Here is a 27,660-nt window from a genome sequence, read left to right as displayed (position 1 = left end):
GAGAGCTGAATTTGGTCAGGTTTCTTAGCAAAAACCAAAAAGTAATTTTTTGCTGAATCAGTATAACAAAACTTAGACACTAATATTTTAAGTGGCATATCGTTAATATCGAACTTGCTGTACGCGTAAACCATTTTTTATCATTCAGTTATTGGTAATCATACTAAGCAGAGGTAACATGTTGAAGTTTGGGTGTAGAAAGTAAATTGGATGTAAATTTTCCCTAAATGTTCCCAAAGGCTCGAGAGGCGTAAGTGAGTTGCTTACAATATATCACGCTGCCTTGGGGAACCAAGCCTCTAGTGGTGGTATACGGAATTTGTATCTTTGGGTACTAATATAGTTATTAAGAACAATGATATCAATCATTCCTGATTGATGACATAAGAGAATTGTTCAGTTAAAAAAACAAACACCAATATCACATATGAACTAAATACCCCCGCCGCAGCAAACCTGCCGACTAAGCGAATTTCCATTTGTCTGAATTGATTTTCAGTTAAATATATTTTAATAACATTAGGTTTAACGAGTACCTAGGTTTGCTGCTACAAGGAAACTAATAAAGTCTGTTTTTGAGTAAAATATTGATAGCTTAGTACAAAATAAATAAATTTGCCAAGTTTGATCAAAATATATCCATAAACAAGCAAACTACAACATTTGACAATATTCTCCATAAGAATAACATGGGAATTTTAAATTTACAATTTTTTTAATTTTCTCCGTTACTAATAATTGAACAAAAAAACTTTTATATACTAAATTATTTGTTTTTTTAAGCTCTTTAAAAAGGTCTAAAGAGAAATCGGGAAATTTTGTGTTTTGAGGGTCAAAAGTGTGAAAACCCAATTTTTACCCCATAAAACCCCCCGTAAAGCCCCGTTCCCATGGTCCGATCGTGCTCGTTCGCGAACTCATTCAAGTTTATCCCGCTTTACACCTTTAAACCAAATTTCATCAAAATCGGACAAAAATTACTCAAGTTATCGCGTTCACGGACGTATATATATATATATATATATATATATATATATATATATATATATATACATATATAAAAATTTAAACGAATGGTGTTTTTGGCCTCTGGGGACATCAAAATGAAAAAGTAAATCAGTCCCGGGTCTAGGTCTTACCGTGCCACCTACGGTAATAGCTACTTCCCTATAGGGAAATTCGCTAAAAGTGTTTAATTTAAGGGATTTTAAATTCAGGGACAACCCCGTAATTTTTTATTCTTAGAACTGTAGTAAGATTTACTTCAGAATATTTTCCTTCCTAGTGCGTAGTAGGAAAATATCATCCACTAAAATTGTATACTCCGAAAAGATTCATTGGATAGAGTTTTTTTGTTTAAAAATAAGTACAAATATTTTATCATAAAATCCATCATAAAGAACCATAAACGCATTCATGGATAAAATTTTTATATCTTTATTGCACTTCTTCAACGACATATTTTGATGAATATTTGTGATTTGAATTGAATTTGCAGTAGATTGACACGATCGCCAATCTTTCAATATACTTACTGTACAATAAGTACAAATACAGTAAATGTGTGTGTCTTATATACTGCAGCAATAAAAACTTGTAAGTTACCGTACTACTTTAGATTGCCAATATTCACGTATAGAATAAACAATTTGGCATTGATCTGTTATCAAAAGCAAGTAACTACTCAGCTACCCGTAACCCGTTTGCTCCGCAGGTTTGCTGCAGTGACGGTTTCCTATGATGTTATCACTAAGCTATTTCTGTTCAAATCCTATCGTAAGATTTAAAGCCATAACGCCGCGACTTCATTAAGAGCGGAAAATTCTTTGATCATGAATAATACATGGCATGTGCCAAGTTGCCGGCAAAGATCGTTCCCAGATTATGGTTTACGTCAGCACACACTCACACAGAGACAAAAACATAATACAATTACATTCACAGTTGAAGGATGTTTTAAAGACGAGGTAGTTCCAAATTTGGTTAGGTACAATGCCATTTCTCTATTGCATATTTGTGTAGCATCGTGTGAATGTATGAAGAAACGTTTTGTCTTAAAAAACCAATTTGTCATGATCAATTTATACATAATGTATTTTTCACATATCGTGGAATGACATTTATTAGTTCTTATCATAAATCAGTAGTAGGCATACACTACGATAACGTTTTAACTAACGTCCGGATAAACTTGATATTTTGGAGACCGGTGTCAATTTTGAATCAGTTCTTCCACTTGTTGCCACAGATTACAGTAGACCAATTTAAATTGAAGACACAGAGTAGACAAAAGTTGTTTTTGCCGATGCAATATTCGTGTCCTGACTTAAATACCAGTGTTTTCTGATCTGTTGATTTTCTCAAAGATAATTCAATCGGTGAAATCGTTGATTGTGCTTTAGTATGACATATTTGTTGAATTTGAGGATAGTTTTTATTTTTTAATAAAAATTTAGTACATATAATTTTTTCTCAAGGTGATATTTCCTAAAAAGAACAATTATGATATATGCAACATAAATTACTGCTTAAAAGCTAGTTTGGATCGTGCGATAGAGATGTAGAAAAGTGAATACTGTAGGCCTATCTGTATAAATGTTAAAAAATTAACAGTAGTTTTTAACTACAGTATCTAACTTTATATATTCTTGAAAATAAAGTAACTACCATCATGACACACTTCGCTGTATATGTGCATCTATTGGCAAGCCCTAGCCGGAAATTCGACAAAAATCGGCCGTGTTTACATCCGGTATCGAGCATTCAAAATCGTGCCGCCAATTGAGACTGCCGCCGACTGTGAAGTGCGCGCTGTAATTAGATTTTTATGTTATAAAGGTGTGAAAGCCATTGAAATTTGTCAACAGCTTAGTGAGGTGTATGGCGAGAACATTTATGGGTGACGGAGTGGGTAAGGGCATCTAAAGACGGCCCCACCAACGTCCATCATGAGCAACGCACTGGGCAGCGTCACTGTCCCCAGTACCCAGTGCGTTGCTCATCATGAACAAATGTCCAAAATGCCAATCGCAGCGCTGGAACGGAGAAGATTAAAAACGGTACTTACTTAAAAAATATGCCTCGTATTAAAATGACATAAGTTAATACTCATTCCACGTTATAGTTTAGGTATTGTAATACTGTTTTGGTTGTATTTCTAGTCTAAGCCGGTGTGCGTATGTATATGTTTACTAATGTTTACTAATGTGAATCATAATCTTATGCATTTTCTTTGTTACAGGTAAGTCTCTGCTTTGACATTGGTAAAGTAAGTTTTACTCAAGATGAATTAAACAAATAAAAATGCAGTTCTTGGCATTCATTGTTGCTGGATATAACACATTAGATCGCCAAGATTTGGCTCAGGTTCAAGCTTTGTTAAGTGTCCATGCCAATAAAAACCAGATTTTACTTACACATTTTATTCAAGATGGAGGCCAAGTTGCTGTTTTCTATTTAGAGATTAATTTGTTGGGATTTTTTCCCCAATAACGGGTTTTTCATAGTTTAAAATTATAATCGGTTGTCATAGCAAATTAAATTCCAAAAATTGACGGTACCGAGTGCTAGTGACGAAAATCCTAGTAAATAAAATAATCTGTGTGTAAATAAATACAGATTTTAACAAGTGTCAGGTACATTGACAATGTATACAGCTGTTTACATATAGGCTTAGAGGTAGGAGGCACCATTGTTAAAATCAGTCGTACTTCTTCAACATAAATTCTCTTCAGTAATTCTTTTAACAATTTTCTTGTCTTTGATTTAGTGGTTATTTAATTAAATATCGCAGAATTCGTATATCGAGGATAAAGCTACTTACATATTGTATAGCTTGAAAGGTCTAAAGGTCTAGTGATAAAGAAAATAATGTTATATCTTAAATCTGATTTAACTAGAAGAAGAGTTGTGGATATACACCTCATGAGCATTGTCTATGAAATCTGTATATTAATAGGCAAGCATGTTTCTTTTAAACCTTTTTTCTCAGCTCGTGTGCATCGCAGGGAAAATCTACGCATACTGTTGGAAAGATATTTACCTGTATATTTACAGAATACCTTTATAAATTAAAATAGGTCCAAACATAAACACACAAAATGAATTTGAAAAAAAATACATGGAGTTTAAGGGTTGCCATGTGGTTGACGAAATAACAACAAAAGTATAAACAGAAAATCAAAACTAATGGAAGAAATGATTTATTTATAGAGTAAGGTGAAAATAGAGAAGTCTGTACGTTTTTGGTTGAGTTTTCGACCACTGAATGACCTCTAGTATTAATCAAAGAACATCTACAGTCTAGCATTGGTTAAGTGATAATTTACGAAATTTCATGTTTTCTTACATTCTATACGAAGGAACACTCAAGTTAGCTAACCCCCGGATATGGTGGTATTGCGGGGGAAGTGTATAAAATATTCAATGTAATGCCAGCTGAGTCGTAATAAACAAATCCCTCCATACGGGCTTAAAATTCACTAAGATGTGGCTTGAACGTGCTAATATTGCGAGGAAGTGAATTGGATTTTCTGTTACACTAACAAGATCTACGTTTGAGCATAGACCAATACATAACCAGTACAAGGGAGTCTTATCTATGGTTTAAGCGTGCTTTAATCATAGAGCTAAACAATAAATGCATTTAGAACACGTTTCAGATTTTGCATTTAGTTGCGAAATCTGCTTGCTCTATCCCAATTACAAACAAATACCCCCGCTGCAGCAAACCTGCAGTTAACGCGAAATGGTGATCCTAATGTTAAATTTATTTATAAGAAAACAAGGCAAATTTGAAAATTAGCACGTCAGCAGCCTAGGGGGACATCAAAATAGAAATATATCGTACCTATGTATGTATGTATGTTATAAACAATGTACTGTATGCTTCAAGACTATATATATTCGTATTTTATTTTTTTGAAATATTATAATTTTTTTATATATTGTGGAAATAAAACTGATTTGATTTGATGTCCGTCTGTGGTATATTGTCTGTATTAGTGCAAAATTTTAGATCAACTGTGTCATTAGTTACCACGTGAATCTCAATTTGACATACTCACAAATTTACACACTTTCAGATTTAATATATTTGTAAGAATAAGTTTAAAAAAGCTAGAAACATGTTTTGTACATTAATCTATTGGTCACTCAAATTATTTTCCAAGTAACGAAATCCCCTGTAGTAATATTACCAACCATCTATATGGCAAGCATGTTTCTTTAAAACCTTTTTCTCAACTCGTGTGCATCGCAGGGAGATTCTACGCATACTGTTTGAAAGATATTTTCCTGTAGATGTGCAGAATCCCTTTTTAAATTAAAATAGGCTCAAAAATAAGCACAAAAAGTTAATTTAAAATCAAAAATCATTAAAAATTATCATGGATCTTATGGGTTGCAATGCTGGTGACGAAATAACAACGCAATATAAACAGAAAATCAAAACAAATGGAAGAAATTCCAATCACATGTTTTTTTTTTTTTACAGCGTAGGGTGAAAATAAATCTGTACATTGGATATTTTTGGTCGAGTTTTCGACCACTGGCCTCTAAGCATCTCAATATGCTAATAAATAATCAAGTGATATGTGACCGTGATATGTAGGTGTGTTTGCTCTAAGTGGTCCAGACTCGTGTAGTGTTGTAGAGGGAGCGAGAGATATTAATGCAAGCAGAGTGTATTAATATCAGCGTCCCGTGTAATTGTTGCGGTGATTGTGTCTCTGATAAATGGTGACCGGATGATAAATGTCACAAGCTATTGGCTGTCCGCTATAGACACCTTCCCCCTTCCCCCCTTCCCCCTCCCCCTCCGTGTTGAATCCAAGCTGGAAACGAAACTGGAGTCGGGGTCTTGTTGTTCTTAAGGATAGTACTTACAGAAAGTTACTCAAATCAAATCAAATCAAATCAAATCTGCTTTATTTCCAAAAAATTTTTACAATATATACATATACAAAATACGAACAATAGTCCCGCATAGGCCGTAAAAGACCTGTGCACGGGACGAGCTCTATTACAAATTAGAAATATTCTTAAAAATTAAAACTAAATTAATCAAAATACTATTTACAACTAAGCTATGAGACAGCTACAGGAACAGTTAATGCTAAATAAAAGGTAGTCGAGTGAATGGAGTTGCAGTTACTGATATATGTACGCTAAATATTGTTTGGTGTACCTGTGTATAATTATTGTTAGGTATTGTATACTGAACCGATAAGTGTCTCAGACTGATCGAGCCCAATCTCCGACAGCCAACTGCTTACCGAACGTTTATAAACTGGAAGAGATACCTGTAGATCTCTAATCTCTGATGGTATATATACTCGGCATTTAGAAAATAAACTATGCTTCAATATTTAAAAATTCTTAATTACTTTTTAAAGGAATCTGCTTAAAATCGTATAACTAGCTTTTTTTACTAAGAATAGTGTATGTTACCCGTTCATGTGGTATGTAGAACTGACTATTTCATTCTATCACTCATTAATTCACTCATGGGAAAAAGTCTTCGTTACATATTTTGATTCAAGAACTTCCTCAATCATTCTTGAAATACAAAGTTTTACTTAACCGAACAGGGTTATTTAAATACACTGAGTCTGATGCAACCTTTATTTTTGCATGATTTTGAATGGATCTGTTTACAAATATCAATTTGTTATCCAATAAAATTAATTTCACGGAATGAAAGGTTTACATTATTTTAAATATGCATGGAATAAATGTTAAAGATTGCTTATAAAAGGTATCGATGTTTTTTTTTTTAGCAAAACCGTGCTTTCCAGTTATTGTATTAAACTTCTAAACATTTGAAATTAATTAACTATAAGCGGGAAAATTAAGAAAAATCCGACGTCTTTAGTTTTGTTTGCAGCATAGCAATCTAAAATTTTGATGTCCAAATTAAAGTAAGCTTACAACCGAAAATTATCTCGTATCAAAGTCCTCTGATCTGGTTTTGTTGATTAATGTTCCTACATTTTAACTTTAAAATAAAATACATTCAAACATTGCTGGACATTTTTTTATTTTTTATTTAGATACAGAATTATAACAACAGTAGTTTTTCATGTTGCTACTAGTAGAACCTCATACCACATTACATACACAGTTTCTGGGTCATATAACTTGTACGCCTAATATCTACGTTACCCACATTTAAACAAAAAAATTTAAGAAAGCTTAACGCTAATATTTAAGTTATTAAAAACACAAACCAATCTGCACTTGAAGACGTTTTACATGTAACATTATAAGTAATTACTCTAGGGTAATACCCTATTGGCATTTAACACTTGAAATAGCTTAAGCACCATAGTCTCAAAAATAACGCATGCAAGCAGTTCCAAAAGCGACTCCCCCTCGCCGGCTTATGCCCCTGTCATATTTCTTCGGTTACATTTATAGCTTTACAACATTTTTATCACCTCATAAAATCCTCCTGGCCACATATCGCATCCGGATTTCAATTTTAACACGTTCACACATATGTTGTCACATATTACTCTTTTGTATTTAGCTCGAAAGATTTTATGGAGGTTACCTTTTTATTTGACAATAAAGTTGTATAGATGATAGAAGTCAAGATTTGTAGGTGTATGCAGGGCATTAGGATCCCTCACACAACTATCGTGGGAGTATGTTATATCTTTGCTATTTTGTTGTATACTCAGTAAGTAGGCCTACTAACCTCTGTATGTTAACATGGTGAGCATAATTTATTACAGTAGTAGTTGTACTATATATGCAGGTAAAATAGATTTCTTGCACGATTTGACGTTTGAATTCTGACCTTTTTGTTTCTTAATTTCACCATATTGTTACAGTTACAATGAAAATACTGAAAAAAAACAAAAACAATTACAACTGCCTCAAACTTGCAGCACTAATTTGTACCAAACTAACCAAACTTGCATATAGGACTGATATTGCCATGTTTTCCACACTTGTTTTAGGAAATTCGTAACAAATCATTGAATTATAATAATTCTTGTAATAACCACTATTAAAATTCATATTCTTCATGAATTGTTGATTTGTCTATACAGTCTATAGTATCTTCACTAAATGATTCGTTTGATAACTGGGTCTAATTCCTAAAGCGACATGGCCCGGAGTTCTGTACACCATACAGTGTTGAATACGTACACAGTAGTAGTAGCGAGTAGTGCATGCAGGCATACATAACACAACTGTCTGAACCTCATGAACACTTAACACGTCTATGAACCTACGTCATTAGCACACAATGAGTCTTTGAACACAGGCAGGTTCGTATGCTGTACGCTGGACACAGCCCAAGCATTACATGGACGGCTGCTCCTGTATGTGATTAATTTCGCACTGCCTTCTAGATAGAAGAGCTGTCTTGGTGTCGGATTGGTCTTGCGTTAATGCGTTGGAAGACTTGCGATTTGTCAAGCCTTGGAATGGATAGTTGTTTTTATCGTGCCAGTATTGTGTTGATTTGTCAACAGGCTGAAGCTAGGATACCGAAAGATTCCTTATCAAATAATCTAAATATAAATTGTATATTAGGCCTAAGTTAACGTGTTCTGTTTGAATTGTTATAGAATGCGTAGTGGTTGTGTTTAATGTTTTAATTTATTAAGGACAGTCCCTATAAAGAATTCCTAGAGATATTTGGACATATTTTGTTTAAACACTACTTATATGTTTTTTCACCACACTATGATGTTTTTAGCTGTTTTACATACGTTAATTGGTCGCTGAAAGTTACGTTTGGCTGGCCATGCCAGCTGTCATCGTCATTTGGGGACCGAGCAGGTTATTACATCCTTAGGGCCGCAAAATCAGCTGCCTGCTAACTTTCTTAAAACATGAATCTATACTTATTTAATACGCAAGCAGGTTTTTTGTGACAATTACTCCTCCGAAACTACTGAACCAATTGATATGTTTTTGGTGTCATTGGAAAGAGCGTCATATGAAGTTGTGCAGGAAACTTTCTATTTTGAGAAATAATTAGAGAGTGGAGCCCTGGGGCCCTTTAAAGTTTCCTATTTCTCCATAAGATTAACATGGGAAACGAAAATTGTTATGAAACTCCAGCTGTTGTCAGAAATTAAAAGTGAGAAGAAGAACATATGTTAATTGTAAACAGTCATTAAGTTTGCTAATTTAACAGTTTGCTACAAACTTTACTGACTTGATTGAAATGAAATGTTTTTTATTTGAATTGGGGTTGGCGTAAATATTACAATGGAAAAAAGCGGGAGAGACTGGATAATTTGAAATACTAAAAAGAAAACTCTTAGTAAGAATTGAAAGAGCCGATTTGCAAACTTTGGAAAGATAGGAAAGTCATAGAACACCACCAAGAAGAAGATATAGAAATATTTTTTTTTAGAATTTATAATCGTTATTATGGACAACCTTATGCGGCTATCAGTAAGGATATTTGTAGAAAACACTAAAAAAACAACGTCAGCTTTTGAAAAATGATCAGATATTTTCAAGAAATGTTTGTTATGTCGATCTGTTATGTACATCTTGAGTATTTCAATAATATTTGAGTCAAATTTTTAAAAGTAATCAGAAATTATGGATTTTTCAAAATAACGCATGTAATACTTACCAATTGCTCGAATTCGAGCAACAGGGACACTAGTGTATATTAAATACACAATCAGTACCTATAGCATTGCAATAGAATTGTTTTATTGTCACTGCTACCTAGCAACTGTTTATTACTATTTTTTTGTGATTCCTCAAATTATTTCATCACATAACCTTAAAGTTGTACTTGTGTTGCCAGTGTGCATTATTATTGTGGTGAATAGTGGTAATAGTGGTATAGAGTGGCGAAAAATAACGTTCGTACCACGGACCTAAATGGTTTTGCAGCTCTCGATTGTTTTAAGTTCTCGACTTCATCTTGAGCCGGCAAAAAATGAACTCATTCATTCAACTACTCATTTTCAGCCCTAGGTACGAAATATACTATTTTTGTTATTTCAAATGTTATAATAATCTGGGGTTAGGCTTGGGTTACGTGCAACTTATTTAGTGGCAGTGAAGTAACGGAAAAGGTCCGACAAATCTTTTACAAACAACAAAACAAGCAGTTTCTGCGTATACTGTAGTTTCATGCAAAGATCATCACACGGTTTTAATAAAAATGTGCCTAATAAACTTAGATGATAACTTGTAAACACAAAACATACTACAAGCAGTTTCTGTTAATAGTTTCTACTGATAACAACGGGTTTGAATCAAACAGGTGCCTCCAAGGCAAGGCTACGTACATTAAAGAGATTCCTACATTGAACAATGCACCACTTTGAACGGGAGCAGGTTGAATCGCGACAGCTGTGAAAATCTAAATCTCTTTAATGGGGAGGGTCACAATCTTCCCAGACGGTTAAATCACTGTTAGTGACATTCATACACTCAGGAATACTTTCATCCTTTTCTTTTCTCCTTATTGTATAGCAATGTTGTTAAGTTTATGTTTAGCCTTAATGCTGTAGCTTTTGTTTCATGTGTATATATAGTGGAAAATTCCCCTTAAGTAATGTTGAAATAAGAACAACTTATATTTTACCAAAAATTTGTTTCCACGTTTGTGCTTTGTAATACTCAAATCCAACCTTTGTCTAATTCATAAGTCATAGCATTGCTTCCCTAAAGGGTTGTTTATTAAACCTCACTTTTGACTTTGCCAGTTGGGGTCTTCCGAAGAGAGCCCAGAAAGTTTTTAATTTCAATTCCAATTTAATTTTACTTCCATTAGCTTTACCGTTTTACCAAAGCCAGTTTCCGTTATATTACCAATTATTTTTTCATGTGCTCTGTTTTATTCCATATACACAATTATTCACTTGAGCATTGAATCTAAAATCACAAAATCATTCCAGATGTTTGGCTGGTGCTCAAACTATCGCCGCCCAAAAGCTAGGATGTATCAACGGTTATTTGTCGTGTTTGTGATCGACTTGTCATCACAGGTTGAGATCATGTGATTGTTACGTTTACGCAGTGAACCGCAGTCATCTCTGTTCCATGCTAAAAAGAGCTTGGTTTCGGGGTAGGACTTTGATCAGCTCTTTCGGCTATAAGAACTCAGCTCTTTCGGCTCTTTTTTTTGCGTCGTGATTTCCAAAATACAAAAAATGAAGTTTAAAATATACATAATACATGAAATATATAGTACCTTATACTTCTTGAAATCCCATTATGCCGTGTTGGAGTAATTATACTCTTTCTAAACACTTGTCCCACTGTCAATGAGGCGATGCGGCGCGGCGTTGTGGCAGATAGCTCGAGGATGGCCTTCGACCGTTGTGCTGGCTAGAGGCCACCATGATGATATACAGTCCACACTGTCACCAAGACTCGGACCTGCAGTGATCTGTGAGCTGTCAGTGTCTCACTGTCAATGAGGCGATGCGGCGCGGCGTTGTGGCAGATAGCTCGAGGATGGCCTTCGACCGTTGTGCTGGCTAGAGGCCAACATGATGATATACGGTCCACACTGTCACCAAGACTCGGACCTGCAGTGATCTGTGAGCTGTCAGTGTCTCACTGTCAATGAGGCGATGCGGCGCGGCGTCGTGGCAGATAGCTCGAGGATGGCCTTCGACCGTTGTGCTGGCTAGAGGCCAACATGATGATATACGGTCCACACTGTCACCAAGACACGGACCTGCAGCAGTGATCTGTGAGCTGTCAGTGTCCCACTGTCAATGAGGCGATGCGGCGCGGCGTTGTGGCAGATAGCTCGAGGATGGCCTTCGACCGTTGTGCTGGCTAGAGGCCAACATGATGATATACGGTCCACACTGTCACCAAGACACGGACCTGCAGCAGTGATCTGTGAGCTGTCAGTGTCTCACTGTCAATGAGGCGATGCGGCGCGGCGTTGTGGCAGATAGCTCGAGGATGGCCTTCGACCGTTGTGCTGGCTAGAGGCCAACATGATGATATACAGTCCACACTGTCACCAAGACTCGGACCTGCAGTGATCTGTGAGCTGTCAGTGTCTCACTGTCAATGAGGCGATGCGGCGCGGCGTTGTGGCAGATAGCTCGAGGATGGCCTTCGACCGTTGTGCTGGCTAGAGGCCAACATGATGATATACGGTCCACACTGTCACCAAGACACGGACCTGCAGCAGTGATCTGTGAGCTGTCAGTGTCTCACTGTCAATGAGGCGATGCGGCGCGGCGTTGTGGCAGATAGCTCGAGGATGGCCTTCGACCGTTGTGCTGGCTAGAGGCCAACATGATGATATACAGTCCACACTGTCACCAAGACTCGGACCTGCAGTGATCTGTGAGCTGTCAGTGTCTCACTGTCAATGAGGCGATGCGGCGCGGCGTTGTGGCAGATAGCTCGAGGATGGCCTTCGACCGTTGTGCTGGCTAGAGGCCAACATGATGATATACGGTCCACACTGTCACCAAGACACGGACCTGCAGCAGTGATCTGTGAGCTGTCAGTGTCTCACCGTCAATGAGGCGATGCGGCGCGGCGTTGTGGCAGATAGCTCGAGGATGGCCTTCGACCTTTGTGCTGGCTAGAGGCCAACATGATGATATACGGTCCACACTGTCACCAAGACTCGGACCTGCAGTGATCTGTGAGCTGCCGATATAGCGATTCTCACTCCTCCAGTTCTATTTTTACAAAGGTTATTATTACTTCTTTTTTACCCGGTGTTTCTGTGAAGACCGCATTAAGTTAGATTTTTTATCACTAGGTCATCTATGTGAGCGTTGTCATATAGGTTGTGATGTAGGTGTATTTTAAAATTGCACTTGCAAATTTGTTTAAGTCCGGACCGACTTGACGAGACGAGTTTATCTGGCATTACGAGTTCAGCTGGCTGTGGAACTAGCCTCTAGTCAGTAAGATATCACCTCAATCAAAAACACTTGTTCTTTGCTCATCTTGGATTCTAAAAATGTATAATTAATTGCATAAACAGATTTGCAGCTCTGTATTCTGTCTTTTGCACAAAATATTATATAGACGTCTCTTAATTTTGTCCTTTAAGTCAGGTTAAAGTTTAATTAAAAAATACATATTTCTCTTGCAGCAAGGACACGTATTACGAACATTTAAAATAAGTACGAATCAAATGCACCGGTAGGCTATAAAATGACACTGTGGCTGTTTTACAAGAACCTCATTATCCTCTTATGTATTCTCATCGCGCAATAAAGAATGGCAGAACAATTAGTCGTAATATAAATAATTTGGATAGGATTTGGTAGTATTTGAATTGGTAAAAATGAAGCACTTTTTCCCTGTCTTGACAATTCTAGTTTCTTTTTAGTGAACTGTATACCGTACTCACCTGTGTTGCGAATAACGTCAACGTCTTTCCCTTGGCGACGAGCCACGAGCTATCGGTGTTAGATATCACAAATAAATACACTTGGCAGTTGACACGAGAACGTATGATGCAACTGAACCGGCAAAACTAGAAATTATGTTTACAGCATTTGCAAGTGACGAATGACGGACCATGTTTGCTCCTCAGGGATGTATGTATTCTGTATTTTGGCGGGTAAATTGTCAGGGGTATGTGAGTACGAAGATGTATTGTGATAGATAGGTGGATGAAGGTAACTGTTTTCTGCAATTTCTCGTGTGGTTCATGATTATTTTCCGATAATTTCATTGCCAATAGTTTTCTTGGCTCAAATTCTTTTAATTGTGTATAATGATCATTTACTGTTGGAAAAGACAAGTTCATCACATTACAATACAGCTTTTAAGCTTGATACTTTTTCAGGTTGTATAAAAATTTGTCTACAGTGTACAACTGTAGAATTTTTGAATAAAGGTAATTTTCAACGAAATATTCTGTCTAATAGCATTCTTAGGACGTTACTTAGTTCTTTTCAAATATAGTGTAATAATAATTTATTCATGTAGAACTGTTTTTCTATTTGTTGTATTCGTCTGGTTTAGTTATTAATTTTTTTACGATTTCTTTGTAAAAAGTGCCATCACGATTGCAAATTAAATTGAGCCTACTCCTTAAACCTTCTAAAGTGTTGCAAAACTTGACTGTAGGTCTTTTTCCTCTCTTAAATTGGATGAACTTTTGATTTTTCGTCATAATTTTCCTTAGCAATAACATTTATCAAATCAGGTTCAGATTGTTTACCAACTCATACAGGACAGGTTTTTGTTTTCATATTGTATCTTAATTGGGTCTTAAAATGTTCCTCAACTTCTATATTTCTAAGAGGGCTCCATAGAACTTTTATCGATGTCCTCCACTGTGGATAATAACGTATCTTATAAAACCATTAATCTCCTGATTTTGCAACTCTCATTGTAGGTGTTGCGCCACCAAATAATAAATTGGCGAGTGTAGACAATCAGCTATAACGCGGAAGCTGGGAAAAGGCCGTTAGTTTACAATGGGTGATTATCAAAGCCATCCTGACCTTAGCGTTGAGTGTGTGGTTGATTTATTGTTACTTGTGGCGTTATAACTCAGGTGATGTAGAAAACGAGTTGCACACGATTATCAGTAATTGTACATAGTTTAAATTGCAACCACATGAACCCTGTCTCTCGTGAATGTAATGCAAATGGGTATGGGTTTGGGCAGTTTTCCTTGTCAGTGTTTGAATAGCACACACACACTCCATCTCTGTATTTTCCTCTGAAAATGTTCACCGTACAAGGAAACAAATGTAAACCCATCATTATCGTGTTTAAACATACAATCATGGTCACTTTTTTCAAAGATGGTAAATCGTATTCGTAAAGTTTTTCTCTGTAACTGTCATAAAGCAAAGAAAAACACGTTTGACATCATATTCAACGACATCGAGTTTAATAAATTTTCTGCCAGACATTGTATAGAGGATGACATTTTTGGCACACTTCAAATCATAAGTGTGTTACACATTCCGACGATTAAACGTTTCAAATGATTAAAAGCTTTCAACAATCCATTTGCCTCCCTTTGTAAAGTCGCCAAATTCCAGAGTAAATCAGTAAAGCCTTACGATGATCCAGAGGTCATGCGGTTTCAATTGGTCGTAAATGTTGTGTGTTTGGTAAAAAAATTGACCTAAAAATCTATAAAATATTTATAATCTCATTCGATTGGTTTCTAATGGAAATAGCATATACAATACTTTGTAGGGGCATAACTCTATGTTATGTTCTCAGATGCATAGTCTATTCGAATTTGCATAGATTTTTTGGGGGTAAGAATTAAATTAATGTAAAATACGGTTTATAAAATTACTCAAGGGAAGCTATACTTTTTGATACGTCAATTTTCTTATGTCCAAAATACTGTGACCACAGCATTCCCAGAACGGATCGAAAACTGTTCTGTTACTATTGATTAAGATGTATGAAAAGTTTTAAGAGGTGGCTTTTGTATTTTTAAGATTCAAACGTGAACGGTGTCAAGGACAAGCATTTAAGAACCAACTTTAAGAAATCAACAACTTTTAAGAATTTGAAATAAGTAAACTGTTTAAAACTCATGGGGAGTTTAAATAAAAAAAAATCATAGGTAGAATGTTTAGTCTATAGTTGTTCGCTATTGGTTGCAGAAAGGGATCGAAATTTAAAAATAATTTTAACATAGAAATTTTATTACTTTATTAGTGAATACAATACATACACGGAAAGCTGACGTTATTAAGTGTTCATATATTATTATGTCCAAGTAAAAAATCTGTCGAATGAGTTACGCCAATAAATTTTACTTGCTTAATAAATGTATGCAAAATACAGGGTTAACACAAATATCTTGTGAGATCAGACTGTCAGCGACAGAGTTGGAGGAAGGTGGTACAAGTGTCACACTAATTATACGACATTTGGCACCTTCTCACCAACACCACATGTTTGGTCTAAACCTTCAAGACGATATTGGTTATGTACAAGACGATTCTGAGCGGGTGGAAGAATTTTTACGGGTTATCATTTCTTAAGACGTTGTTATGTGATAAGCTATTTTATTGAAACGATTATTTAAAACCCAAATTAAATTCCTTTCTGATCAGCAATTTTTATTGATTTTAGGTTGGATATTCCTTTTACTGATATTGAATAAAATAAATTAGCATTCCTTTTGTTAACCACAAAAAGAAGAAATCGCTAATTTGTATTCCTCATTTGAGCAACAAAATCAACTAACTAACGTTTACTTGGTAATCATCGTTGGATATTTTTTACGGATAACAAATTCTAACACAAGTCACACATTATAGGACAAAATGAATATTAAGTCTTAAAAAAATTGTATTTATTTCTTTCATATAATCGCGTAGTTCATTATTTAGTCTACCCGTCCAGTTGTAAGTATGGAGCAGACGATAAATGCAGACAAGATAATGCTAGCTAAGCTTTTGACCTCAATGGATGAACGTAGTTCTACATAGATCCTCTCCACTAGTAATTTCTTACGGAGTCAAACGTCGCTATTTGGCATTCGGCCGAAACTGAAAACCAGATCGTCGTATCTTTCCTTCATTCTGTGACTTACATTGTGTCACTATAACCATTGACTATGAATCCTTAAGGATTCATAGTCAATGCTATAACTAAATTGTTTGTTCGAGTCTTTGAAATAGATCCCGAGTTTGGAATGTTTATTTGACTTTTGTTATAATCGTGTTAAAATGTCTAAGTTTATCTATGGTTAGTGTTGTGTAGTAGACTTCTCATCATATGATGTAAGTTCTAATGTAATAAATTGCTAAGTGGTAAGGAGTGAGCTAGATACCTTAAACATGTAAATGCAACCAAACAAGTTAAATCGAAGCTATTTTCAGCAAGGTTGGTTACATTGGTGATATCGACTAACTTTAAATTGTGTTTATCAACTAGACCCTCCCAACGTGGGTATTTAGATCTGATATTTAATTTTGGTGTAGAATTAAATAGAGAAATAATCTAGTACATCTTTGTCACACTAGTTTATTAATTGGTAACATTACGGATGTGATCTAAATACTGAAATGAATAAAATCGTGGAAAAAATCGTAAAAATAGGCTGTTATGTTACAATTAATATTTTATGCGCACAAACTATTGTTTCCTGAAGAAAGGTGTAATTTTTAAAATTTTGGTTATTCATCTAGTTTAAATTAGAATATTATTGTTAAACGTTTAAATTAAAATAAAGATACGCACGACAGGACTGAATTATTATTTTGGGTGCAATGCCATTATTAATTAAATGTATTATCGACTTTTCCCTGGCCATCTTTAAAATAAAAAATTAATTGTACTTTTACAGAAAATATAATTATATATAATAATAATTTTAAATTGATGCAAGATATTATACTTACAGTAAAACCATTGACTATATATAGGTATGTGTATGTAGGTATGTTATGTGGCAGTTAGGTATGTTTGCTTAAAAGTCAAGTCTTTTATTATTATTGATGATATGTTGATTTCAGTGCTGTAACCTTTTTGAAGTAAATCAGTTGTCACAAATTTGACATTAAAACCAATTAATATTTGAATATAAGGAAAATCTGTTCCAGAAAACTTACAATTTCGAAGATATAATAATTACTCTATTGCTTCTGTGGAAGGAGTGTTCATACGCAAAGAGCTTCCGTCGTAGGGGAGTTTTTTTTAATATCCTTTGATGACTACTGGGATGTTTTAGCACATGTATTAAACAATACATTCGCCATTTTACGCAAGAACAGGTCATTCACTTTGTCAAAGAACGCAAGCTATTCAATAGTTTTATTTTCTAGCGTCCGGTAGAGTTAAGTTCGGTCCATACAAGCGGGGGCGATGAGTTTATGAGCTAGGGCCAATAGATCAAACGTTTGTTCTTTTACTGACATGCAGAATGTACGCAAATTTCTTACTGTTTTATTCACTTTTAATTGGTTCTCGCTCTAAATTATGCAATCCAAAAACATGACCTTCTTTACAAAAAACCAAATATATTTTCTTCAGTTTAATCAATTTAACCCAATCTAATGTTCATCCGTTTGCAAAGCCAAATCATCTTACTATTATGTCTTTATCGTCAATAACTTATGATGGCCGAACCTCCAAACTATTCCTCGTCTTCTCTCTTGAAGCATTTTTCATGGTTTGCATGTTGGGGTTCACTTTCTCCAGTGCTTTTCTCTGCATCATGATTTTTGACAAGGTATCTCCGATTTGCTGCAGCTGCTTCTCCCAGTGCTAAGTTAATTTGAAAAACACATTAAAGTTTAAGTTCAAGTTTTAACTAAACTCAATTTACTATCATAAATAAGACTTAAATCTTAAATGAAAAATTCGATGGCATACCTATCCATAGTGAGTATAATATCTTTCACTCCCGTCAGATTTCAATTATAGAGCAGCCAAATCAAAACTGAAGTTCTTCAACCTACAAAATGAAGTTCTTTAGAGTTCTGTGTGAATTGGGCCTTACAATTTAAAGTGGTTCGCATCCTCAATGATGCGTGCCGTGACAAAGAAGTAGCATCCATAAATACTAGAGTCCCTTAGCAAATTTCGCATTAGCTGGCTGCGGCGCGGCGGCGGCTGACGCGACTGGGCGGTCACGCTACTGATAAGGCACGATAATAGGCTATTATCACTTAGCGAGCGTGCTTGGCATGGAAATTGTATCAAGTTTTTGTAATTCCACGTTTTGTTTATTTTAAATAGGGTTTATACTTGGTGTATTTAATGATGTATTGATGATGTATTTTTAACAAGTAGGATTCATTCACGTCAATTGAACAGATAATGAATTTTTGAATTTTCAAGTGTTTTTCAGTATAGTAACTGTTGTGGGGAAAACTCTTATGCTAAAATAACATATCTGAAACAACACCTTTTAACTCTGACAACAGGTTAATCGCAAACTGATAAGACGTATAATCATAGTAGTAGTCCTTTCAGTCTGACCCTGAATTGTTCCCAAATTTTTGGAGCTTTGGTTCGATACAGGAAAAGGTTCTCCTCCAAATTTGAATCCTTAAAGGCGAAGGAGTTTCATCACATTTTCCTGGTATGCAGTTAGCACTGCAAAAGAATGATTGAATTGAATAGGCCTGCCGACAGAAAATCTTTTTCCAAGATAGTTTTCCTCTTTGCGTTGTCACTGAATATGCAAATTCTATGATATGCCTAGACCACAGGTTAACTTATTTTGCAGTTTAAGAAGGGAATAAGTGAAAAAAGTCAACATCCTGACTGCGCCCAGAGACCTCACGGAATGAGAGACTTTTCAGAAGACACCGGGGCTCTCACAAATGAACATACTAAGGAGGGGTATCTTACTAGTAGGGGCTAACCTACTAGTAAGACCCTTGCATAATGCCATCGCCTTTTTAAATAATCCTAGTTTTTTTATTTTACCATCACTCGTTTAAGATTCTTAGACATACGTAGAATATATAAATTTCATGGTTAAGAAACTCGTTCCATAAAATGTGTTTGAATACGTAATTGACGATTTAATTCAAATAACGATTAGGTGCAGTTTTTTCGTGGGATAGCACTTGTTGTAAGTGCTGTGCAAGCAAATAAACAATTAACGAATCCGGTTTTATCTTCAACTGTTGCGCACTGGGTCACACACACTTGTTATCCTTGCATTGAAAGCGTCTTATATTGTTTTGCAACTCTGACATATCATGACTTCGGTGTTGAGCATTTAGAAATGCCAACCGGGTTTACCTAAAAGTTATCGTGGTAATGATTGTAATTTATTGTTGCAAGTTTTTGTCGAATTTGTCCTCATAACGTTAGTAACAGATTTCATTGCTGATGCTCGGCAATATTTGCAGTTTCTCATTAAGATAATTCTATTTATAATGTATGTGTAGTTTGTCAATCTAAATGAATAATATTACTTGTAAATGTGTTTTTTAATAATTGTTATGACATTGTTACGTTGAAAGCATGTTGAAAGTATGATGGTTGAAACGAATTCAATTTTAGGTTTTATTATTGTACACTATTTTTAATTGTATACAGTTCATTTATTGTAAAAGATTTCACTGAACTATGAAACAGATTGGTCTAACAAATAAAAAAATAAATAGTCATATATAAGAGAGTTTACATTTCCTAAAGGCATCTCGACAATCCATAAACTACTTAGGCCTACTGAAATTGCCCCCGCCGCAGCAAACCTGCAGACTAAGCGAATTTCCATTTACCGGGCTGGATTCCTACTTAAATATTCCCTTTAAATTGTCAGATTTATTTTCTATTTAAATAACATGACTTGAACACATTTAAATACATCATTTAAATAACAATGAATTCTTAGGTTTGCTGCTACAGAGAAGGCATTGAGGTGTTTTTTTAATGTTGATAACTCAGAACGAAATAAACAAAATTGCCAAATTTGATTAAAATATATCTATAAACAAGCAAACTACAACAGTTTTTTTTTAATTCTCCATAAAGAATAACATGGGGATTTTTAATTACAAGCGAATCAGATGTAAAGGTATCGAAACATGTAATTCATGCCCATTTGATTATTCCATTATTAAATAAAAAAGGGGGTTTCCAGTGACCACAGAATTGAGTTTAGGTAGAGTTATTACTGTAACCCATTTCCTTGTCATTCTACCTTTTTTCAATTTCCCCTAGTTTTACATATCATTTTCTTAAGTTTTAAAACTAGCTTATAAAACTCATAAGCTCAGTTTGGGTATGAGAATATTTTTAATCTTTTGCAAATTGAGCATTGGTTACAAACTGACAGTGCAATGAGTAAATGGTGATGATGTTTCCTTCAGCAAAGCCCCACACACAAGTATTGGTTGGTGACAACTCTTCGTAGATTATTCTGCCAGAGCACTCTCTGTTCTCCCTCTCCGGCGTTGTTTCTGTTTAATAATTTCCTTAAGTCCTGAGCACTATAAGTTTCCCAAGTGCATTCCCACATCTCCAGTCCAGGGCCTTTCTCTTCTATTCCCTGGACTGAGTCTCTTCTCTTCTTCTTCACTGAGTCCAGATCGGGACCCAAAGCCTCAACTTCTTCTCGCTTGGTGGTGGTGGTGGTGGGGGAGGATTCCGAGTGATGAACCACCAAGTCGATACAGTGCCTAAACCACACACTAACCTTTTTACGTTGAACATTGTAGAATTGATCTGTTACTATCAAATGTTCAAAAGAAAATGATTTTGTTTCTAGGAGACAGAAGTAGTTGAATTTTTAGTCTCCATGGAACCAAAACTAACCTTGTGTTTAAAGGTGGTTTGAATCCAGTAGTAGGTTACTGTATTGTATTTGGTTATGGTTTTTACTGGATTTTTCAACTATAAACTATTTTTTAATATTTTATTTATGAATTTTGTATACAATAAACTAATCTGTAAAGATAGATGTACTCTTTTACATACCTTGCTTGGATTGTTAGGAGTTTTTCTTAGCCTGCAAATGATGAGTTTAAGTTGAATTTCAGACCTGCTACTGGAATTATTTACTGAGATATTTTCTAAATTCAACAAAAAGTGTTGGGAATGATTTAACACTTTTTTAAATGCATATTTTGTGTTAGGAAATGAACCAGCATCAAACATTTCTTTGACATATAAAAATGTATATGTGGATTTTTGAGAGTTTTCTGGTCAGGCATTATTTCAAGTCAGTTTTTTTACCACTTAAAAGTATGGTAAAGTATTCACTCAAGTAAACGTTTGACATATGAAATTTTAAATTCCTTAAGTTGACTAACACTATTCTTTGGCGTTTAAGCTACGATATTGGCGATTATTGTCGATTGGTTGACTGTAACGGTGAAACCGTTCGTGTAGGAAACGACAACTGAACTACTTAATTTAACCAGAGGAGACAATTTATCGTGAATCACAGGCCCAAAGAGCCATCGATTATTAATATTAGTTTAAGTGGGGCGTTACACATTCGATAAATATACCAAATCTGCTATCAAAATCGTTATTCAGGGTAATTCTTGATGTATTATTTGTACGATTACAACCATGACAAATGTAGATTGTTATTTGTCGTGATGCTAATGTTTGGCCGAGGTATTGTTGAGGGTAACGTTATTTTGTGATAACCGCGTTCTAAACCTGTGTAGCGTGTGTTGCTGTCAGATCAATCGTAGATAACGGAGTTTGTCGTTTGGACAACACTATTATGACGGATTATGTGCACCTAGGATTTTATCAGGTAATGGATTACGTCAAAGATTGCAAAAAGTACAGTAAAAATAGAACACTTCTTATGAACGCTAGCGTCTCTGTTGTACATAGACTCTCTAGACCTATGTGGAATGTAAAGTTAATGGTTGGGGTTGACATTTCTACCGGTAAATGCGCTGTATTTGCATACGTCCTTATGGCGGGACTAGGGCTGATTTGGCGCCAGACCGATTTTATTAAAGGTGGTAAGGAAAGTAAGGAAATGAGATTGCTCTAGGGCGTTTCTAAGAAATCACAAAATACGTCGGTAGTATAAATGGAAATACTGTATTGTTCCCATGTGTAGGTATTGTTAGAATCGCTGTATAATTTTTCGTTATACCCTAGGTTTGAGATCACATTCACAGACTTACCTCACTTGAAACCCTTCCACAATATCTAGGGAAAAATTTTATAATAAACTGCCTGAAAATATTAAATCACTAGAATCATTGGGAAAATACAAGAAAGAAGATTGCCAAATTGCTGGTTGACAGAGCGCGTATTATAAAGTAAATGATTTTTCAGGTGATGTATTTATTTGATTTTGTAGTCATTATAGTTTTATGTATTTTATGTATACATAAACATATGATACATAAACATATTATGACCATTTTACATGTTTCCCAGCTATGCTCGATTTGTAAACGTCATGTGAAAATAAATGATTGAATTGAATTGAATTGAATTCCTATTTATATTTTCCTTTAGAAATTCACCTATGTTTTGTTTATTGTTAGTGATTCTTTATTATAAGGTAAATACTGCAAATAACGCTTACGATCTTGGGAACAAGTAAAATATGTACATAACATTTTCTGTCACAGAACATTGGTCCCCGTCACTTACTTTACCTAATGTTTAATAAACAGTTTGATTTATTTTCTAAATATATTTATTTTACTTTACGTACACCAAGTAGAAAAGGTATGAACAGTGTTGCGCAATAGGTTGATTAGCGGCCAGTGATTGCATAGCGAGGAGACCACCGTAGGTCAAGGACAATCTCATTTCCAATTATATCATTGCAATTTCAGGAAGAATAATAACAAAATCTCGTCAACCCAATATAGTTATTTTGGTTGACAATGCGTACGTTTGTTTACAAAATCTTAATTTCGTAGCTCGTATAAATAAATTGTCCACCGAAAGAAAATTACACCACCACGAAGGTTGATGAACGATGTAAAATTTAAATAAATAAGCGATTTATAATTTTAATTTGATATAAGCGAAGAAAAAAAGACAGTATTGCCAACAAAAGAGGCTCTAAAGTACCGCTGATAAATTAAGTGGTTTACAAGTCGGTTTCCACACCGACAGCAAATATTGGGTTTACAAACATTTAACTACCACAAACATGGGTGAGATATGGGCTGATAGCAACAGCCTACATTAACACTATTGTTGCGGCCTTGGAACAGCTGATACTGCTCAATGTTTGGCTAATCAGCTGATAGTGATCGTGATTGAGAACAGCTGATCGTACAAGTAAGCTATGTTCTGAACGGGTTTTATGTAGTTTTATTTATATGAGCCCCATATTTGTCACAAATTAAATCACACGGACTGATTGTCAGTAATTAAATAAAAATAGTAATTCCATAAATAATAATTCCATAATATCCTTAATGTTTTTGATACAATGATTTATCAGTGCTATTGAAGTGTACATACTCCGCATGCGTGTGTGCTTCTTCTTAATGGACAGCGTAGAATGTGAATGAACCAATAAAATATTCCTGTCTAAGGTGATTTCCCTGCATCAAAAAAGAAAAGCATTCGCGCTTGAGATTTTTTGGGGAATAATCTCTAAGGCCAGTTTCAACTTTTGCCGGGATGGAAGAGTGAATACACAATCCCGTGTAAACTTTGCTCTTCTCCGTGAATTTGTTTTATGATACTGGTATTAGGTATGGAAAACAATAAAATATAAATTGGCAAAAACTAATTTTATAATAAGTTTTGTTTTGCAGAATACAGAATTTTTTATAAACGTAAATTTAGATAGCCTAATTAGTAATTTAATAAATTAAGTTAAATTAAGTTTGTTATTCAATTATTGCTGAATATGGTACTTCCACCCAAAAGACACAATGTATTTATTTCATATTGCTTCTTACATTACATTACTTTACATTACATCTAAATCTAGTGTTACAACTCTAAGGCAACCCTCTACGATTGCTCTTATTCTAGAACAATTGGCGCTTTTACTGTGGAAAACGGCAGGTATATTGGTTTAAGTACGCAAATTTCGTCTTCAAATCTCAGGGGCCCAAACTCCGCCGTATGTTTAAATTATTGAGATCTACTATATTTTGGACAACTCCCCGACCACTAAAAGTAATCATATAATACTATTACTACTAATCATATACTATAGTCAAAATAAACAGTCCAATTCCGCCCCGTCGTCGGCTGTTATTGAACCGCCACGATTTTTATGGCCGTCCCGAGATACTTGAACCGCCACGATCATTAGAGCGGATTATAAGGGTCAGTTTTGCAGGTTTGAAATACAGTTGAACTGCCACGCAGGTTCTGCAATTTTTTGAAATATTTATCCCTCCAGTTTCCCACTTAGATATAGGACGGACTAGGAGGCAAGCTAGGAGATTCAAGGCTACTGCCAGCAAAAAAACTATGTAGTTCATTGTACAGAAACACAATGTAAGTATTAAGGATATTCGTTTTTCTCATAGTTCCTTCCTATTTTTAATTTATTTTTTTTTTTTAGAAACATATTAACTATTTATTTCTATGTTTGTACGTTAATTCAGTGTTTTGTGTTAGCCTCATTTTGGGCCTGAAATTCCTCATACATCGACATGTTTGTGAAACCTAAGTAATGTATACAGGGGGTAAAACTATGACTTGGCGACACAAATAATTTTTCTTGAGGGGGGGGGGGGGTTGAAATTCCATTCCGTACATCGCCATTTCTCTGAAATCTTAGAAATATTTACAGAGGGTAAAACTTCTGGCAACCTGGAGAATTCACGCTTAGTATAGACGGTGTGGTATTCATTTGTATGTCTACATTTGTACATAACTGTTAACATAAGTATGCAGTAAGCAGGTAAACTTTGTTTTTGCATAAATCCTCAACAAACAATTTGTATCTTAAGTATTACGAATTATTTATTGATAACAAGCTTATATCAACTATGGAATGTTCAACTGTAATATTTTTTATATTTATTCCAGACTTGTTTAATTCTTGGCTCTAAAATATATACTAACTATAAGCCAACTAAAATGTATAACAAACCAGTTATTTTCCAGGATTCAACGACCTAATGAACAAAACTGATTTAATTCTTTCGATAAGATAGTTGTTTTTAATAAATTGTATAACCATGTTAAGTACTAGTTATGCCAACTTAAACCTATTTAAAAGTTAGCTTTAAATGCATTGAGGAACCATGTTATGAGTTACATTGACCGCAATTCTTAAGTCCACAATTTTATCCATATTGTCCGTCAGCTATAAAAATAATTGCAGTTCAAAATCAGTGATATATTTTATGCATAGTTGATAAGGGTGAAAACGATTTTTCCTACAGTCACCCGACAAAGTTGGCTACCTTAGTTCCTCTTGCACTGTTTATAGTACAAAAAGCTGCTAATTGCTTAATTTACTTACTTTGTCGCACGGTTTATACTATAATAATAATATGATAACTGTACTAGAGTTATTGTATTATGATAACCTGTACTAATAACTACAGTTGGTTGCTTGAATTATTATTGTTCCTTAAATCTTGACTCTTAGTCCATCTTATATCTAAAACTGGAGGGATAAATATTTCAAAAAGTTCCCTCGCTACCTGCAGAACCCGCGTGGCAGTTCAACTGTTTTTCAACCCTGCAAAACTGACCCTTATAATCCGCACTAATGATCGTGGCGGTTCAAGTATCTCGGGACGGTCATAAAACTCGTGGCGGTTCAATATTCCCCCCGTCGGCGTGTGCGGTTCCAGACAGTTAGCAGGTGGCAGGTGGCAGGTGTGATGTATCAGGTGGCTCTAGTCTTCAGCATCATTACCAGGTGATTGTGACGTCATGTTGTCACAGGCGTGCCAATTACACAGTGACGTCATGCGCCAGCAGTTGGCTGCATTGTTGTGGATCCTAATAAGACGTAGATGAGGGGACGTTTTACTTACACCTGATATATATATATATATATATATATATATATATATATATATATATTGGGTTCCTTGTGACATCTATTTGCTGGTTTTAATATCCGAAACGGGAGTAGCTGTTTACGTCTTCATTGTATTCTTTAGTGATGTTTACAATATATCTGGGTGGCAGAAGAATTACTAGTAAGTTGAGAATTAAATTTAAATTTCATATATTTTGTATGAAGTCAACTCAATAACCTTCTTTCTCCTTTGACTGTTACAGCATATATTAAACAACAATTGTGTAAGATTGGAATATCAAATCTAAATTTGGCTCGAAAGAGAAATTAACTTCTTTCTAGATAACATGGTGAATTGGGGGATGTTGTGGAAATGGTGTTCTACTATCTGCTATTTCGAACTGATATTTTATTTGGATTTGTCGTGTAGTTATTTAAAATTTCAACTGAACTTACGTTACTTTTTAACTAACTTTACGATTATTACTGAACACTTCGATATTAAGATTATAACAATACGAAGTTACTGTAAACGTCCACGACTACCTTGAAACAATAAATACATCTACCAGGCTTAAACATAATCATACCTGCTAATTCTATTCCTTCTACTAACATCATCCACAGCGAAGAATCGATCGATCATACATAAGTTTCTTTAAAAACTACTTCTATTTTTTGCTAACCATTGAATACTGAAAAATTTACTATTTATTATTAGCGGAATCTTTTTATTTCCCTCCCCTTGTTAAAATATATAACGCTAAGTGGTGTCCATTGTATTTATTCTCATTTTTTACACTTAAATTGGGCAAGATGCCACACATGACATTGGATTTAAATCCAAACTATCGACGTTTCAGTTTTTGTAACTAAGATTTGAAGACATGCATTCTATTACTATTTGTTATGATTTATCTTTCAATTTCTTCTGGGTGCACGATGATTCGAGTATCTTTGTTCAATGATATTCAGGGTCCAATATATGGAGATAAGTTCCGTATTAAAACCATTGGAGATGATTTAAAGTTTTATTATCAAAGCTATTTTTTTATTTGTCTATAATCATATATTTTTATAATTCTAATCCACCCCTGTTTGTCTGTTGCAGGTAAGCTCGACGTGATCGCTGACTAACCTCTTGTGCCTTTGTACCGCTGGGATCAAACTGTCGCCTTCGTCTGTCTTCACTTTACTCTACTTTTCTATCAAACATTACCTGACTCTGACTCTATTACTAACATGAAACGACCTCTCAGTAGTCTGCGGCTGGATCATCTGGTGGATCACAACGGCCAGGTACTTCTGTCCTCTCAACTTGTAAATAAGTTCCA

General features: G+C 35.0%; 1 protein-coding gene across 9 annotated transcripts in view; it reads left to right on the top strand.

Annotated features, from left to right (window-relative positions):
• Positions 1-27,660, top strand: part of LOC128995177 (polypyrimidine tract-binding protein 2-like) — a 533,132-nt gene that overhangs the window by 215,539 nt on the left and 289,933 nt on the right. For 6 of the 9 annotated variants that reach the window (XM_054420102.1, XM_054420108.1, XM_054420104.1 and 3 more), the window contains one exon: positions 27,438-27,625. The exons of the other annotated variants lie outside the window; for them this stretch is intronic. In XM_054420102.1, coding sequence (XP_054276077.1) covers positions 27,569-27,625 — 57 coding nt within the window. In that variant the 5' untranslated portion in view covers positions 27,438-27,568. The remainder of the gene's footprint in view (positions 1-27,437; positions 27,626-27,660) is intronic. 9 annotated transcript variants of the gene reach the window in all.

This window comes from Macrosteles quadrilineatus, unplaced genomic scaffold, assembly GCF_028750875.1.
Source record: "Macrosteles quadrilineatus isolate MER2022 unplaced genomic scaffold, UCM_ALF_1.0 Scaffold_5__1_contigs__length_97177068, whole genome shotgun sequence".
Lineage (NCBI taxonomy): Eukaryota > Metazoa > Arthropoda > Insecta > Hemiptera > Cicadellidae > Macrosteles > Macrosteles quadrilineatus.
Note: the sequence above shows the minus strand (reverse complement) of the source record. Positions and strands in the feature narration are given on the sequence as shown.